The sequence below is a fragment of the Neomonachus schauinslandi genome, chromosome 7, assembly GCF_002201575.2.
Source record: "Neomonachus schauinslandi chromosome 7, ASM220157v2, whole genome shotgun sequence".
In the NCBI taxonomy this organism is placed as follows: domain Eukaryota; kingdom Metazoa; phylum Chordata; class Mammalia; order Carnivora; family Phocidae; genus Neomonachus; species Neomonachus schauinslandi.
Window position 1 is genome coordinate 53,260,907 of NC_058409.1, and position 18,044 is coordinate 53,278,950.

General features: G+C 47.5%; 1 protein-coding gene across 2 annotated transcripts; it reads right to left on the reverse strand.

The window, feature by feature from the left end:
* Positions 1–4,446: 4,446 nt before the first annotated feature.
* On the reverse strand, positions 4,447–16,600 carry ENC1 (ectodermal-neural cortex 1). Of its 2 annotated transcripts, none has more exons than XM_021700145.2 (3): positions 16,541–16,600; positions 11,075–12,889; positions 4,447–7,036 (listed from the first exon to the last, which is right to left on the reverse strand). In XM_021700145.2, the coding sequence occupies exon 2, from the start codon at positions 12,874–12,876 to the stop codon at positions 11,107–11,109; it is 1,770 nt and encodes a 589-aa protein (XP_021555820.1). In that variant the 5' UTR covers positions 12,877–12,889; positions 16,541–16,600; the 3' UTR covers positions 4,447–7,036; positions 11,075–11,106. The 2 variants fall into 2 exon arrangements, with proteins under 2 accessions (XP_021555820.1, XP_021555827.1); XM_021700152.2 differs by having other exon boundaries at positions 6,262–7,036; positions 11,086–12,889.
* Between the last annotated feature and the right edge of the window lie 1,444 nt (positions 16,601–18,044).

Here is an 18,044-nt window from a genome sequence, read left to right on the forward strand (position 1 = left end):
AGTGTACAAATGATTTCAAAATTCCAAGATTCATTCTCTCAGAATGGTTCTCCTGGCAGCAATGCTTTGGCCAGAATGTACGTGGTGTTTGCAACTTAGAGCTTGTGTATATATTACTTAGAACCTCAGAGACAGAGGCATTTTATTTATTTTTTTTTTTTTAAGTCATCTCTGTGCCCAACATGGGCTTGAACTCATGACGTGGAAATCAAGAGTCACATGCTCCACAGACTGAGCCAGCAGGCACCCCAAGAGACATTTTAGTTCTCACTTTGCAGGTGCCTAGTTTGTGTCCACCGAGGCTGATTTCATCTTCTTTGTGGTTACAGTGTTATGTGGAAACATTCTCTCAGCCTTTCCAGGATATCCAGTAAACAACCCCCCAGTACCATCTAAAAAGTGGCTATAAAATAACTTTTTGTAACAAAACAAATCATTAGATAAGGCAGGAGAAAGACTAGTGAGAGTCTTTGCTGAAATTCCAACTGCCTTTCTTCGATGCAGACCTCCATCTTTCTTCAGATAAAGATTAGGTTGCTAAGGAAACAGGACGAGAGAGAGAGAGAGAGAAACTTTGTCTCCTTTGGTTCCCCTGGACTCAGAAAGCAAGCTGGGCTGTAAACAGAGCTGGACAAGATTATGGTAGATTTATAATTTACTTAGTCAAATTACTTTTAATTCATAGTCATGCCCCAACATACATTTTTTCCCTCTGCAAGTTAGGTCTTAAACTTAGTGGTCCAATGTCTGACAAATAACAGAGCTTTAAAATTCATTGTCTATGATTAAACTCAAATGCAGGGCAGATGGCTTGTCTACGTATGTGTCAGACAGGCAAAGCACTTAAGATTTGTGACAGGCACGACCAGGAATTAACTGCTAAGTTTTTGCATTTATTCATACATTCATGTGCACCATGAATATGGCTATAAAACTTCCTTAAGTGTTCTCGCTTTATTCAAAATATTCCCAAACAAAGCAACTGCTCTCCTTGTGGCAAACCAGATGCCCTAATCTCAACCCCATTAACTCAAAATCCATTTTTCTCATATTCTATGTATTGTGCACGTTTCATTCTATTCCGACATTCAGGATAAAAGAGCATCCTTCTGAAAACCCGGTTTACCCAGAACCCACAGTGTTGGTCCCCACTTCATTTTTATGAACCTTTTTATTGAAATATTTAATTATCTTATTGAACAAACATTTGTCTGTGGAAGTACACAAAGACCAGCCACATGAGAGCGGGCAAAGGCTGTTTATTCAGAGCTCGCTATAGCAAGAGAGTCAGCCACTGTCTTTTGGCAGATACTCAAAGGCAGGCTGAGGAGTGGGAAAGCTTTATAGTGGAGAAAAGGGGACGCAGCAGATATGCCCTGACTGGAGGCAGGTGGCGTGGGGAAGCTGTAGGTGGGCTAATTAAAAGTAGGGCATCCTGTGTGATGGTTAGGGGGGCATACTGGGCTGTCTCTGGCTAGTCCTCAGTTGGAAGCCAGGACAAAAATTAGGGAAATTTTCCATTATCAACCAAAATCCTGGCCATTTTGAGCCATTTATTACATGGGTTATTGTTTGGCTGAACCACTTGCTAGAGATAGTGGTTTGACTTCCCAGGAGTCTGACTTGTAAATTGCAGGCTGGCCACCATAGATTTTGGTCTCCTGGACTGGTCGCTGCAGATCGTGGGTCAGAGTTGTTCTCTTATTGTTATGCTCTGGCTATTGTCCATTGTATATTCAATCTCTCAGTAAATAAAAATTGTACAAATAGAAAAGTACACATAGCGTAAGTGTATGCAGTTCAATGAACTGTCAAATGTAACAACCACCCTGGGGGTGGGGAGCCCATTTATTTTTAAATTCTCCACAATCCTATCTTCAGAACACGGTGTCAAAGAACATTTTGAGTCACAATGTAGAGTCCTTCCATGTACTTCTTTAGTTCTCATGTCTGAGGGCAGGACTCACCAGGTACAGCTTCCTCGGCTCTTCTAAAGTCAAGGCTTCCTGGACATGATGGACACAGAGAGCCCTGCATTTGCCACAGCCAGGCTCAGCCCTGTGAGTCACTTTTCCTCCACATTCCTGGACAGAGAGGAGCAGGTCGGAGAGCATGCCTTGAAACCCAGGCTCCACCACTCCCTTGGGCAAGTTAGATAATCTCTCAAAACCTGTTCCTTCATCTACAAAATGAGGGTAATAATAGCGCCTACTATCAGGGTTGTTATGAAGACGCAGTTAGGCGATGGGCATGCAGACCTTTACCACAACCCCTTGCATGGAATGGACACTCAGATTTAGCAGATGTATTTCTCCCAGTAGTGTTGAAAAACCGATGGCTGAAAACTAGTGAGAACCTACTATGTGCCAGGCACGGAGCTTAGTGCTTTCTCTTAAATTTATGGTATTAAATCTATTAGAGAGTATGAATCCGTATTTTATAAATGAAGGAGCTGAGGCTTGGAGATGTTAAGAAAGCTCTGCACAGGGGCGCCTGGGTGGCTCAGTCGGTTAAGCATCTGCCTTCAGCCCAGGTCATGATCCTGAGGTCCTGGGATCGAGCCCCACATTGAGCTCCTTGCTCAGTGGGAAGCCTGCTTCTCCCTCTCCCTCTGCCTGCCGCTCTCCCTGCTTGTGCCCTCTCTAATAAATAAATTTTAAAAAAAAAAAGCTCTGCCATTTACCAACTTTTGTTGTGAGGACTAAGAAATGATTGTGAAGCACGTAGTCCCAGCACATCGTAATCAATCAACCGGGTTGTGGTTTAAAGTGACCCTTTGATTATCCACCAGAAAAGATGCTGTGCAGTTGCCAATCCATCCATCCTTCCTTTCATCCTTACTAGCTAAATCACGTTTCTGTGTGGGTTGACAACGTGTCCCAATGAAAATAGCCCTTTCCTCAGTATCCCTTTATTTCTTTGGAAGTTCATGTGACCCAGTAGTGGCCAAGAGGTTAAGTGTACACCTCCTAGGCGGGTCTTTTAGGAAAACTATTACCGTCCCAAGAAAAGGGAAGAGCTTCATCTGGCACGTACTTATTCCCCTTTGTCCCCATTTTTGCTGACCGGAAAGCCATGAGCTACAGCTGCTCTCCTGCAGGCATTCAAACCAAGACCCATGGCCAGGATGGCAAAGCCTGTGCAGCCCCGGACCTCCATGGCCTCGGGGGCGGGGGGGTGCCAGCCCCGGTCTGCCAGCTTCCCAACAGCTTCATCACTGCGGTTAAACCACCATCAGCGCCAGACTCCTCTTACACGCAACCCAAGGCAATCCAAGCCAATACATGCACCGTTTAGGGCAATCGGAATGTCTGAATGAAATGACATTTCCAAATTAATGAAAATTAAGGATTTGAAGTCACTTCTTTACCCCAATCTGTCTATATGTCCCAACAGAGAGGATAAAAAGAGCTCCAAAGATTGAAAGGCGGATTTCCAATCATCTCTCTAGGAATCATTCTCAACGCTTCTGAAGATTAACATCAAGGCTTTTCCTGAACATCCAAGTCCCATGTGTCAACTCCTAGCTGCTAACTTTCCCCCCTTCCCAGTCATATGGTGTTGTCTATGGTATCATCAACAGGGTTTCCATGGGTCATCAGCACTGTGCCCATGGGATCTGAAGACTCCAAGGCTTGGCCCTAGACCAGACTCACCCAGCACAGAACTGGATGATGCTTCTGTAAAACCTGAGGCATCTGCTTGGCATTTTGGTCCAAGTCCAAAGGCTGTAATTGCATTCTGCCTGCTTGGGGGCTCTCCTAGAGTTCTAATTAGGTAGTATTTATTTTCTATCCAAAAAAAGATTATGCCTGACATCGCTGTACACGTTAAAACAGCAAGGGGCCCAACTCAAGTGATAAGGGAGCATCTTACTGTGACAGAAAATGATCATGAGGCAGGGGTGAGAAGCGTCCTCAGTCTTTACCCGGAGCCAGCCGGGACAGTGGCTTTCAACTTGGAAGAAGCTAAGTGTATCAGAGGGGCTAAACTTGTGGTTTTCTGTGCCATTACAGGGAAATAATACACATATACTCCCACTTACTTTAATGATTTCTAAGGCATGTCAGATGAAAAGGGGATTGAACTCCCGCCCCTCCGCTCACAGCTTTCCTGTCAAAATACAAGCCACATGAGGACGCTAAAAACTAAATTCCTTCTGTATATTACTATGCTGTCTTACCATCGCATGGTATATGACTTTTTATATCCCAAGCTATGAATAAACCAGAATTGAGGTGTTTTGCTCTGCTTAAAGAAATACCCTACGAGGCCAAAAATTTTAATTATTCAACACGCAAAACCACTTTCCTGAATGTATGTGACTAGATGGTGAAAGAAACACGTTCAGAAAATATTTGAAATGATCCTCCCCTTCCTTAAACTAGAAAAGGCACCAGGTTTCGGTAGATTATGTTGTATTAAAATAAAGACTCACACACACAATGAAGAGAAAATCTCTAATAATTTATTTGACCTTCAGTTTCACATTGTGAAAAAAAAAATAAGTTTTACAAAACCTCAAATATGTAGTAGCAAACAAGCACATATGAACATGAACACTTCAACTTACACAGAGTTTTGTACGTGAACCACATATTCAACAGCCGCGAGGGAGATTATTCAGCTCTAATCACTCTTATTCAGACAGGTGTCAAGCCCAGAGAAAAGGGGGCTACACAATTATACCAGAAGTGGAAGGCTGCCCTTTGTTATGCGTTTCCACAGCAACCAGTCCACAGAATAAGAAGAACCTTCTCTGTCTTATGCCAAGGTTTTTGTGTGCACTGTGCTGTGAATTGTATTTGCTTCAAAGTGGGGGACGTTTCACAGGGTGAGAATGGTCAAGTAGTGAGCCCAAATGCCTACATCAATTCAAAGAGCGGGAGTCCAGAAAGTTCCCTGCAGGCTGGGGGCCCACCCTGACCACGGCTCCCTCTGGCTCGCACACAGTAATTAACAGAGGATTCAAGGACAGACCACAACTTTGAAACAGCTGCAGAAAATTCATCCTGCTTGCAGAAGTCACGCAGTGACACACACATCTCGGCAGATTTGCATCATAAACTAGAGAGCCGGAGCTGCTACAATAGAACGCCACCCCCACGCCGCCGGAGTACAATTAGACATTTGCATTGCTTAGAACACATCTAGGAGCGAGGAACTGCCTGCTGGAAAAGTATTGTGACGCTTCTATTCCAATGGCTCATTTATTTTGGTCCAACTATAGCCCACTTATTCATGGCACGAACGGACATGTACAATTAGTCTAAAGTATGCAGGTAAAGAGAAATGTTAAGGATTTTTATCTGTCACTAGACAATGCAAACACACTCACAATGTAGAAGGTTGTTATCAGTCTTAAGCCCTATTTTCTAAACTACAAGTAATGTGAGAAACATCGATGAAAGCGGTGCGAGTTGCAAACTCTGGTCTTCCCCAGACACCTGTGAGCAAGCACCTAATTGAGTCTAGCACTAATACCTATCACGGCACACGGTTAGTAAACAAGCACTCGAACTAGCAAAGAATGTATTCACAACAGATTCCCAACGATCCCGGAAAACCTCTCAACAGGGGCCACTGCTCATCATTCTTTGGTGTTTCCTGGCCAAATGGGTCACTTTTGCGCACCAAAGAGTTCTTTTTAGAGACTTACCCAAGGGTGAGCACTAAAGTATACATTGTACCGATGTGAATATGGTCTTGGAGAACTCCTAACACTTGCTAAACTGTACATCAAGAAGACAGAACAATGAACCCACCAGGCCAAGCAAATCCGGTGAGTGAATTAATTTACATCTGTGACAACTCAGCTTTTTCCTGTTAACTATGGGTATGGCAAAGCATTCTCACAGGGTAATAAATAAATAAATAAACTTTGGACAATGCCTTTAACCTGGGCCCTATATACAGAACTATTCCATAGAATTTTCCAGGATTTCAGGATATTACACAAAGAAAAAAAACTGCAAAGCGACTTGGTCCTTTCCAAATTTCAGTAGCTGAGACTGAAGTAGGTGACTCAGATGGGAAGGAACAGGGTAGTGAAGCCTTCCCTCACCCCATGAGCCATCAGCATGACCAGAGCCCATGAAACCCCATTAAAAGTTAGTGAGTCTAAGAAAAGTGACCTCCATGCTTTCTCTACCTCTACAATGTAATCTGTTTGTCTTATACTCCTTCCCTGTCTTGACATTTACAAAATACCCCCTTCCCAACCCACCCTCCAGTTATACTCCAAATTGTTAACTGCCAAGTTTTCATTTTTGTGCAGCAAAGCACTTCACAACAGCCACAAAATTGTGCAAAACATACAACCATTCACACACATCCATACACGTGAAGACAATTGTAAGCATTGTTTCAGCATGCAGGCATCAAACAATAAATAGCTAAATCTATAACAAATTTTTTAACAGCCAAGGGAAAGTTTAAAGTCACTTATAAATAGAAAAGAACATCTACCAAATACCTACCAACAATGTCCCCATTGTTCAGAACCTTCCTGGGGAGCACAACCCCTCAGAGATTAGCAGGGAGTCCAGTGGTCCTCACTCAGCAGCCAGCCAAGCCAGCTTCCCTCCTGGCCCCACAGTTGGGCTTTCAATCTCCAACAGCAGCTGGGGTGGAGGCTTCAGGCTTGCTCCTCAGAGAGGTGACAACCATTTCAAATTTTACACATAAATGGTAGAGCCCATGGAAATCAAATGCTGAATGCGGTACAGCAAGGGAAAAGGGCCGGCTTTTCTCTCCCTTTGAGGGGCTGATTAACGCTGACATTAATCCACAATTACAAGACAAGGACTAGATCACAGGTTCATTCATTCATATTTAAACCATGTGCTACTTGCACTGAAAATCCCATCCCCTCCCCCAACCCCTCCTTCATGTCCAGTTAGAGAATTTACAAGGTGCAGTGCATTGTATGGGAGCCTTGTAGCAACTTCTTTTCCTTTTTCTTTTCTCTCTCTTCATTAAATTTGGCCTCTCCAAAGTAGAAATCGCATTTTGTCTCACCAAGTGATGGAGCGAGCTAAAACAGAGAGAAAAAAAGGATACTTGTTAGTAGCCTCGAAATTTAAAAAAAGAAAATTAAAATCAGGACAGAGCTGGTCAATACTGCTTCTAAAAGTCTTAATTACATGTTCAGTAGCAAGTGTGCAAAATTTAAGTGCATCCATGTGCGTGCACGGATACAGATGATTGGCTCGACAGAAACGATGGTGTCCAAAGAAAAATCTTCATTTCTTTACTACACTGTCAACCAATGTATGTGCAAATGTAAACTTCTACGTCTAGGTGCTGCTATGAGTTGCCACCTTCCGCCTCCAACATTCATACTTCACCTCTATGGTTAAACAGAGCCATTGTGAAGCAATCACCAGAGGGTCAAAAAAGATTCCTGTGCAAACCCTCCTTGGCCCATTTACCATAAAGGATTGCAAATTCAATTTATTCACCATATAGAAGGCAGACATATTAATCCTCTTACTGAAATGCATCTCTGCTATTCATTATGGCAGAAATCAGTCTCGCTTCCTTTCACACGACAACATCGCAGGCCTCCACAGCCCAAGGCTGGAGTTTATTCTCCAAGTTCATCAGTCCACACTTGGGAGATGCCAGCTATGCTATGCAGTTATCATCTGCAGAATCCACCAACGTCGAGCGTGAATATAAATTCAAGGTGCCCTAACCACAAAGCCTGCACATTTCACGGGAGCTGGTGTTTCCCCACATGACCCACCATTTCCATCCTGTATGTCTACTTTGATACAGGGAAACTCTGCAGACGGCTTTTGTCTCTCCAACACTCACCCTATCTGTTCATAGAGCACATTTCCAGCCCTAGCGGAGGAATCTCATCCCTGCTGCTAGAACTCTAAGTGAAGACAAAGGGAATTCAGGAGGGGCCGCTCGTTACTTGCACTGAATTCTTCTTGCTTTTGTGTGTTCAGAAGTCTGATTCATTTCATTAGTTGTTTCTTTTGGCAGTTTCATTAACAGTGATTCAAGCTTACAAGGCATTCCTTAGACTACAGTGTCATTCTCCCACCCCCACCTCCCAGGAACCTATGTAACAACAGTAGGCCAAAAGAATGTATTTTGTAATGGTAATAATATGAAGATTCATGATGGTGCATATGCAAACAGGGAAAAAAAAAAAAAGAAAACCTCTAAAAAGGGAAGGAACAGAAGCACATGGAGAGCCAAGTGCTGTCAGGTTGGGGCCACACAGCACCATGAAAATGGGAGAGTAATCAAAAGCAATTTCCTTTTTGTCCTTCCCACCCACTGACAGATCGTCAGGAGACAGTTAAAATCCCCCGGTGAATGAGCTTCTAGACCTTAGGGAAACTTGTTGTTAACGCTGTATTAACTTGGTTAGCACCTACGTTTGGAGATCAAAGAGATGTCCCGGAAGTTTCTGCAGCTTAGGGCTGATACCTGCACAGCACCTCTTTTAAAGTCACCCCATCCAGCTGAAGTGTTTTAACACTGTCTTGTGTGTAGAAAACTTTGGACGTTTAAACCAACATGCTCCCTGTGGGAAACGGCACGAGTGGCTTTGATCAGGTCCACCCCGCCCTTTGCAAAGGCGAAGGAGCATTGTCAAATTCCGTTGTTCTGTGCTCCACTCTGGCTGGCGGCACCCAGGGCGGGGAGGTGGTGTTTCCCATACGACCTAACGCTTTATTTGCTCGGCTCCCGGGGACCGGAAGTCTGTGATTAGGTTCAAACACCCAGGATAGGGCGAATTCAAGTGTTTGCCAACATACTCTGGGCTGCAAAAGGAGGCACCAAAAACGAAGAATTAAGATAACAAGCAGATAATAATCAAAGAAGCTTCACTTTCCTGCCACACACAAAGCTAATTCCGTGGTGGCTGAGGTCTCAGTTGAAGGAGGAAAGAAACCTCAGAGTATATAGGTCAGACACTGGGTAAGGTATTTTTCGTCCCTTTTCTCCCCTCATTTATCAATTCACCCAAGTCTGAATGTGGATAGAGCTCGGAGAAGCCAAATTCAAATCAGTCATTGGACAAAGGAGGGATCTGAAGTCCAGAAAGGTCCATAGTCCACAGCTTCGAACCCCGAACCAGAATGCACACATGGTCTCTTCCTGCCTCCGCTTCCTTACCTTGCTCCAAAGGTGCCAGCCCGTCTACCAGTCACCATTTTGTGGTACCACCACCATCACTGGTGATTTTTCTGCCTCTCCTATGCAAATATAGTCGGCTCTGGACTAACACCGAACTTAGTGTACTCTTAATTGATGCTTTTGCCCAGAAGGTTCTTCAAAAGTGCTTTAGAGGTGAGTCATGCACTCATATCGCAGACGAAATAACCACGTTCAGAGCATTTGTTTACTCAGGATTACTGAGATGCCAGCAAGGCTGCAAAAACCAGTTTGGTGTGGGACGCTGTCAGCCCAGTCGCTCCCCACAGGAGGTTTCTGACTGTTGCAGCTCCTTTGAAGGAGTTTCGTCCCAAGGTTACATTCTATTACTAAGAACTGTACTAACTGTTAGAGGCTGGAGGAGACAACTGAACCAATGAAAAAACAAGAAAGATTAATTGTAACAGTGACGCCAATTTTAGCGGTGTCTTAAAATAAGCTGTAAGAGAGGTGGAAAGAAAAGACAAATGAGTCAAAATCCCTCTTTGCTGAGCTCACAAAGACCCCTAGATTTCCTTTTTTTCCCCTCTGAAAGTCCTCTTCCAAAGTGTGAAACACATTAGGGAAAACAGAGCCAAAAGTCTCCAGGTAATGAGCTAGTTTTCATTGTACTTCCTCCAAAGCCTAGTTTTAATTTTATTCCCTTATTATTAGTAATAAGCCCATGAATTACCAAAACAAAGCAACACATCCCACGTGCTCCGTGCTACACTCAGACGTGCTTAAGTGGTTCCTGGGGCCAATACTAAAGATGCTTAATGGCAGCAAAACGGCCATTAGCTCCACGAACACTGAACTGTGTAGGCCTATTAATTATTTGAGCCAAGAGTATTATATACTCTTAAGTACACAAGACGACCATTATGGACTCAGATATATGACACAGAAAGACAACTTTTGTTTGCCCTGACAATAGGGTCAGCCTGTCTGATTAACTCTGAAAGGCTGCAGTGGAAGGCCGTCTAGAGGGCTCAGTGTGCCACGCATCTGACAAATGTATACAATGCAGGTGCAACCTTTTACAAGGATAGACCTTGATTTCCCTCTGAAGTTAATAAATGCCCTAAAGGGGGCAATTTTTTTCCCCTCAAGGAAAAAATTTTTAAATAAGAAATAAATAATTTGGGAGGGAACAAACTAAACTTAAGCATTCTGTTTTTTACACCCTACTTCATTCCACAAAGGGTTTGAGGCATCTAAATTTGAATATCAACAAATATCTCCTGGGGTGAGATGAATATGAAGCTCAGGTTTCTTAAGGAGCAGTTCAGCATGATGCTCAAGTGCTTCCTCTCTGGAGCCAGAATGCCTGGGTTGATTTCTTGACCAACTCTTCCACCTTCGAAGCTCCATGACCTTGGGCAACTGCCTTAACCTCTGTGTGCTTCAGTTGTTTTCATCTATAAAATGCTCTAGTAATACCTCACGAGGTCGTTGTCAGGATCACATGAAATGATCCATGTGAGACACATGGCCCAGCTCCAGGTGGGCAGGGAGGGCTCAGTAAACATTAGTTGGCATTATTAACCCAGGGCAGGGGTTCTCAACCCAGCTGTAGATCAGAATCACTAGAAAACTTCCAAAGAATGCTGCTGCCTGGGACCCACCCGGACCAAATGCAATCAAATCTCTGGGATGGGCCGTTTTTGAGAAGCTCTTTGGGGGAGTGGGAGGCTCAGTCAAGGCTGAGAACCGCGGGCTTCTGATACAGGGTGGGGAGCTGCAGCTGTGGTCAACACAAGTGCTTTCAGTTCTGGGGTGCCAATCCTCTTAATAGTTTTTGTAGCACTACTTCCATGGGGTGAGCCACATCGATCACGTCTCAGTCCCCACAGGCACTCGCACAGCCAGCTTAATCACACGCATACTTACAGCCACACTCACCTCTTACCTCATGCTCACCTTCTTGAAGATGTACTGCATTTAAGAAGGCAGATGCTTCCAGGTGCTGACAAATGCAGTAGGAATCAGCGAGTACGGGACCGTGGTGATGCTGTTCCACACATCTAATGTCGGGTCGTAACAGTCCAGAGTTTTGCAGCGCTGAATGCCGAAGTACCCTCCCACCACGTAGAGCTTGTTTCCGGAGGCCACAGCGTGGCAGCTCATGCGCTTTGCTGTGACGTCTCCCACCTTGGTCCACTGGTAAGTCTCACTGTTGAATTTGTAAGCAGAGCAGGCAGAGAACTCCGTATCTCCCCCCATAATGAAAATCTGGTTACCCAGAACCGCTGCTGCTGTGTAACGCCAGGGCTGGGGACAGGTGGCTGGTACCGTCCACCTGTTTTCACACTGATCGTAACACTGAACCTTAGGGAGCTTGTCATGACTGACGCTGGTACCTCCGAAGGCGAACAACTTGAGTTTGGCACTCACCACCGCAGCATTGCTAACGCCTTCTCGGAGGGGGGCCACCATGGTCCATTTGTTGGTCGTGGGGTCATAGTGTTCTACTTGCTTTAGAGAGACTGAGGGGGAGGCTGGGAGACAGCCCGTTGCAGCTGTGTGCCCCCCAACCACATACAGGCAGTGCTTCAGTTCAGCAGAGCCATGGCCGAACCTGGCCACCAGCATGGGGGCAGCTTTGGACCACTCTTCATGCAGGGTATCGTAAACCCAGACATCTTTTGAGACTCCATTTTCAGACCCCCGCCCCCCCGTAATGTATACTTTGCAGCCAATTGCACACGCACTGAACTCTTTTCTTGGGCTGGGGATGTCAGCCTTGGGAATTATTTCTTTGGCCTTCTGGTCCACCAGATACAGCTTGTCGCACATAAAGGTCTGCCCGCCCAAGAGGAAGAGAGCATGGCCAGTCTTCCGAGGCCGGGCACAGAGGCTGGTTACCACGCCGTCGTTCTGCAGGATTTTTAGTTTGCACCTGATGGCCTCTTCCACAATCTCCTTGCTCTTTCTCTGCTTGGTAATGAGTTCCTCCATGGCCACATTCTCCATGAGATAGATGGCAGGCAGGAGAGCCAGCCTCACTGTCTGCAACAGCTCTGGGAGGTAGCAGTAGCGCTTCTTCAGGTCGTAGCTGATCCAGTTAATTGCAGACTCGTACACAAGCCTTTCATCTTCTGTCTCCAGCTCTTCACTGGACAAGAGCTGCACTACCATGTCCTGGGGCAGCTGGAGGAAATCTTCGTTCTTCCTGATGGTTTGGAAATTGCTGAGGCACATTCTCCAGGAGAGTTCATACAGCTTCGTGCACTGGTGCGCGTCGGAGAGCAGGAGCATGCCCAGGCAGTTGGTGGGATGCAGGTTCTTTTCTAGGAACTCTGCACACGCGTCCCGGATGTCCTGAAACTCCAGCATGTCGCCGGCTTCCAGAAGCGATTCTGCATTTTCCTCGTTGATGATGACCCGGGAGGAGTACGCGTAGTCGAGCAGCAGCTCCAAAACTTCTGGGTGGATGGAGTTGTCGAAGTTGACTTCACTGTCCTGGCTCTCTTTCAGGCCACCGCTGAACATGGCTTCAAAGTAGCGGCTGCAGGCAGCCAGCACCGCCCGGTGACAGGGGAAGGTCCTATTCCCGGCATGGAGAAGGACGTCCGTGAAGAGGCGCTGCTGGCGTAAAAGGTTCAAGTGTGTGAGGACACTGTCGGCGTAGGAGGACTTGTGAAACAGATAGATGTTAATGGAGCCACTGCTGGCCCTGGACTTGCGGTTCTCATGCACACTGACTGACATTTTGTTTCCACTCCTAAAATGAAAACAAAACAAAACAAACCACTGAACGTGATGCTCCTGATGTTCAGAACAGCAGAACAGAGCCACACAAATCGTTGTGAACAGAGAAAACAGAACACTTTGCCATCAGCCCTGGCGCCTACTGCTCGGAATAATGGATAGCCGAGCCTGTACAAAGTCAGAGACAACCACCTATAAGGAAAGGCATTCACTGTAACACTGCTGGGCTGTTAGAACGCTGTTTAAAAAAAAAAAAAAAAAATCAAGGCTTGCAAGCAGGTTCATCTTGGAAAACCTGACTGCCAACTTTCAGGATACTGAAGTCCTTGAGAATGTAAGCCAGCAAAGCCCAAGACAAGGGAGGTCTCACCCTCATAGCTCCCTGCCCTTGTCCAGCTGATTCACTGCAGGCCACTTAAAATGCTGGGCTTCCAGTTCTCGTAACGCCAGGACGGGCACCAGCCTTTATGCCCCAGCAACATAAAGCCATGTGTAAAACAAGTACCTACTAATTAATTCCAATTAGAATTCCTTTAGTAAGATCCAGTTTCTCTGTGTATCGCAGTAAATGGGCAATGTAACCTTAAAATCATAGGCTTAAGCCACCTTCTTCCACGATCAGATCTTTATTGGAATGTTACAATTTCTAACCAGACAATTCTACCACGCCCTCAAAGAGTCCTCAAAGAGCACCAATATAAACATTAGCATATATTGATCAGCAGGCTTTTGTGAAAACACAGAACAGATTCTGGCCACAATCACCACCCATCTTTCTTGCTCTGGACAGCTTCCAAAACGAAGATTTGCACACATAAAAGGAAGAATATTTTGAGTAGCATACTCATCACTGCTGTTTTTCTTTCTTCCTGCTTTATATCAGTTCCTGGAAAACCAGATGCAGGAACAAAGGATCTATCCATCCCTCTCTTTTGATTCAACAGTGCATCACCAGGACCGTTCTTGTGTACCTGCAAACACGGGCAGGTGCACAGGAGCAGGAGTTCAAAACGCAAACCCTGCTTTATGTAAATCAAATGCACTCACACCTGTGTGTGTGTGTGTTGTGTGTGTGTGTATTTTGCCAGCCATTGTTAATTTAGGGCCACCCTAGAATTTATTTGCTGACTAAAGTACTTTCCTCTGTATTACTGAAATTACAGCAAAATCTAATGCTGTCTTTGGCTTTTTTCAGTAAGTAAACCGTAGGTTAAAGACATAGGACATACCTATCACCTATCTTCAAAAACTGAATCACATGCTTTTCTTTTTTTTTTTTTCCTTTTTTAATCCTATCGTTCTGTTACTTCAAAAGACTAAAGCCTTCAAGAACCCGCCTTTCAAAGGATTCCTAAGGAAGCTGTTTATGCCAGGAGGGTAAACAACCGTGTAAGTTACAGTATCTGTTCCCAACACAGAACAGTTAGTTTTTACAGGCAGCTGAAGCCTACTGCCTCCTCGTTTCCTTCAACAGTTCAGATATTTATTTTTTTTAATGGATATTGCAGTAATCACTAATAAACGCAAAAGAGCCATTTTCCACAGATCCACAGGCTAGCCACCAAGCTCCACTTCCTGCCCAGCCGTGGCACAGCACAGCACACAACAAAGGGCAGGTGCCAACTGTGCCTGGACACACCGGCCACAGAGCCTTAGGAGATGCAACTTGTTTTCTTTCAGTTTTGGAATGTTAACTCTTCACTAGCAGTAAACATGGCTTAGTGGAAGAAAGTTAAGTAACAACGTTCTAGGGCTCTGGTGTTAGGAAGACAACATTCGGTGTCCACAACAACTTTAGGATAGCACAAAGGGTGAGGAGCCCCCCATGACCCGTATACCTCAAGCAAAGCCTTTACAGTCCAATCCATGTGAAGCGATGTCCAGTGCTCTGGAGAACCAACTCCACGCTATGTGAACGCACCAAGTCTCCCAAGCCTTAGAACACATATTAGCATCCCTGATGCTCTACCACTACAGTTGTGAATTAGTACATTCAATCTGAAGGACTTTGAGGAAGGTTTTAAGCTTAAACCTCAAAAGATGCTATGAATACTCTGATGCCTTATATAGAAACTTACAAACATTCCAAATGAGTAGTTCTGCTTTCTTTTTTAAGCAATGCTTCCAAAGCACCCTCAAAAAGCTGCCTTCTCTCAAGCTAAGAGTGAACACACCTCTAGCTGAAGAATGAGGCGCCCTGCACAAGGTACATGACACCGAAGTGCCTGCACACTGAATGGGAATCACACCGGGGCCCAGAACATGTTTCCCTGAGCATTAGATTCCAAACAGGGTAAAACAACATTCTCACGAGGCTCACCCTTAAGAAAACAGTTTGTTTAGAAGACCTTAGGATATAGGATCTGCATCCCTATGCCTCCTGTGTTTATGCGCCTGCATTTTCCAGGCTGCCCCACAAAACCAGAAGGAAGAGGCTAGCCTGTCATCTTGGATACCATCCAGATGGAGAAGCATGTCACAGGCAAAATCCAACATTCTTGCAGCAATACTTGCTTAAAATAAAGGGTAAACTTAAAGACCCAAGGGAAACGACTTACTTTCTGGTTTAAAATTATGCAAACATCAAAATATCAGAAGCCATTTATAGTCACCAAACACACCTTCAACATAAAACGAATCACCCTTCCAGTATTTTTTAAGCCCCCAGAGAAATATTTGCATGCCAAGTAAGTAGCCCCCCCCCCCAAAAGCATACATACACTTAACCTGTGTCTACAAAGAAGACCGAGAAAGGGCTGCTATTACCGTGAACATCAAAAGGGCTTCTAGTTACAATAACTTCAGTTCACTTAATGCTCTTTACTCAAGCTCCCTGCTGCCAATACTTTGCGTCCCGTCACATCTCCTTAGGTTTTGAACCTGGTCTCAATGCACTCAAAGGAGAAACGAGGCAGATTTTCTCGAGCATTTACCTTACTGATAACGATGGAACGACTTTAGAAGACATTGTTAACAAGAAAACCAACTGACCAGACAGCCCTCTGTAACACTTGCAACGCTCTTCAGCACGCTGGCCGTACCTGTGAGGGCAACACGAAATTACACGCCGAACAAGTTTCAAGGTTCGTCTCCACCACGCCCACCAATTCCTATCCTTTGAAACTCCTAATGTCACACCAAAGGCCAAATACGTGCACGAGAAGAAATTATTTTTCAGAAAGTTTTCATTCATTCCCCACAGACATTCCACCGCAGGGAACGTGCCGTCACGAAGACGGTGTGTGCGCGTGGCCCCGGCGCTCCCCTGTGCCGGGTGGGGTGCAACGTGGGCCGACAATCCCGGGCGCTCGGCCCCGGGGGCTGCGAAGTGCGAGGCCGAGCGACAGACACCCCCAGCGAAGCGCCGCTTTCGGCGGAGGAAGGAAATCCCGGCTCGGCTCTCCGATCCCCAGCAGCTGGCCCGCCGGCCGGCGAGCCGGAGCAGAGGAGATCCCTCCGGCGATGGCCAGCGTCCGCACGCTGTGGGAGGGCAGCGGCGGCCCCCGAGGTCTCCGCCCCGAGAACAGTTCCCCCACCTCCGCCCAAGTCGGAGTTCGGGGCTCCGGGGCGAACGCACACCCCCGGCGAACACACCCCCGCAGGCCAAGCTGCCCCCGAAAACCGCGACAGCCTCAACAGGTCCGGGGCGGCGGGGGAAACTTACGGCGGCGGAGACCGGCGTCAGCGCACAACCAGCTGGGTCCTCGCCTAGGTCACCGGGCTGGAGGCGACAAGGCGGACGTCTCAGCCCCGGGAAGCGGCGGCGATTGCCGGGGCGAAAGGAGCGCGCATGGGGCGCCCGCCGGGGAGAGGACAGCGCCTCGCGACCCCCACGCCGCGGACTCCGCTCGCGACGCGCAGAGCGTCTCCCGGAGCGCGTCTCAGGAAGAGAGAGCGAGCCTGCAGCCGCGCAAGGAGGCGGGCTGTGCACTCCGGAGAGGGAGCTAGAAAGCGCTCGAGTGCGCCGGCGGCCGCCTGGCGTCTGGACTCGGTCTCCACAGCGCCACCGCCGCGCCGCCTCCTCTCCGGCTGCTCAAGCAGTCTGCGCCCAGCGACCGCGCGCCGGGCTATAAGCGGCGCGACGCGGCGGGAGGGGAGGGGAGGGGAGGAAAGGGGAGGGGAAGGGAAGGGAGGGAGGGAGGAGACGGTGCGGATGTAGAGTGACACTAGGGGAAGGGGGGAGGAAGCGCGTGAATGCCGCCCGCGGAGGAGGAGGAGGAGGCGACGGGGAAGAGCTGGAGAAGAACGTGTCGGGGGAGTTAATCGAGAGAGGAAGCGGGGGAGGGGGGCTGCGGAGAGTGGAGGGAGACAAAGCGGACACGGTGCCTAAGCCACCAGCAGCTGCAATCCTCAGGGACCGCGAGTTGAACAAGTTTGGCCGGGTCGGAGTGCCTGCGCCTCTCTGGCCCAGCCCGGTTTAAGGACAGCCCGGGAGCTGAAGGACCCTCGGCGGCGGAGGCGCCCGACTGTGCGCTCCGTGATGCCGGAGTCCGCGAGATGCTCAGGAAAGGGGAGCGAGGGGGCAGCTGGGTGTCCGCCGCACGCGCCCTGGGCGGAACACCTGGAGCGAGGACGGGGGCAAGGGCAGGGGCACAAGTTTGGTCACTGCGGGGACACTGCGGGTTGGGCATAGGCGGGCCATCGGGTTTCTCGCTGGCGAGGGGTGCAGACAGACTCCAGCGCCTGGCGTTCCCCCTGCGTCCGCCCTCCCCCCCCCCCAGCGGGTGCGGCACCCGCTGCCGGACTCTGCCCCACGCGGCCCGGAGCAGCGGCTGCGGGGCGCCGTCCCGCGGGGCGCACACCACGTGCTTGGCAGCCAATCGCGGCCGGCGCTAGATTCAAAGCGAGCCGCTCAAAGGAGCGGCCACGCCGCCTCCTCTCCCTAGCGAGAGAGCCCCAGTCGCGCCCTCTCGGGCTGGGCCCTTCCTGTCTTTTATCGCTCTGCTGTGTTGGTTTGGGGTTCGGCAAAGAAATGGCCCAGCACCCGGGTTTGAGGCGTTGCGTGCCAGCGGAAAGGAAAGCGATTCGAAAAACAAGCTCGAATGGCGATGGCTCTTGGCCAGACCCATTTTGATCTTTGCACTAAGGGCTGTATTTCCACTGGGACCTAAAACGCCTGTTTGCTTTTTATTAGATATTTGGAATAAAATCTATGAATGAACGGTAGA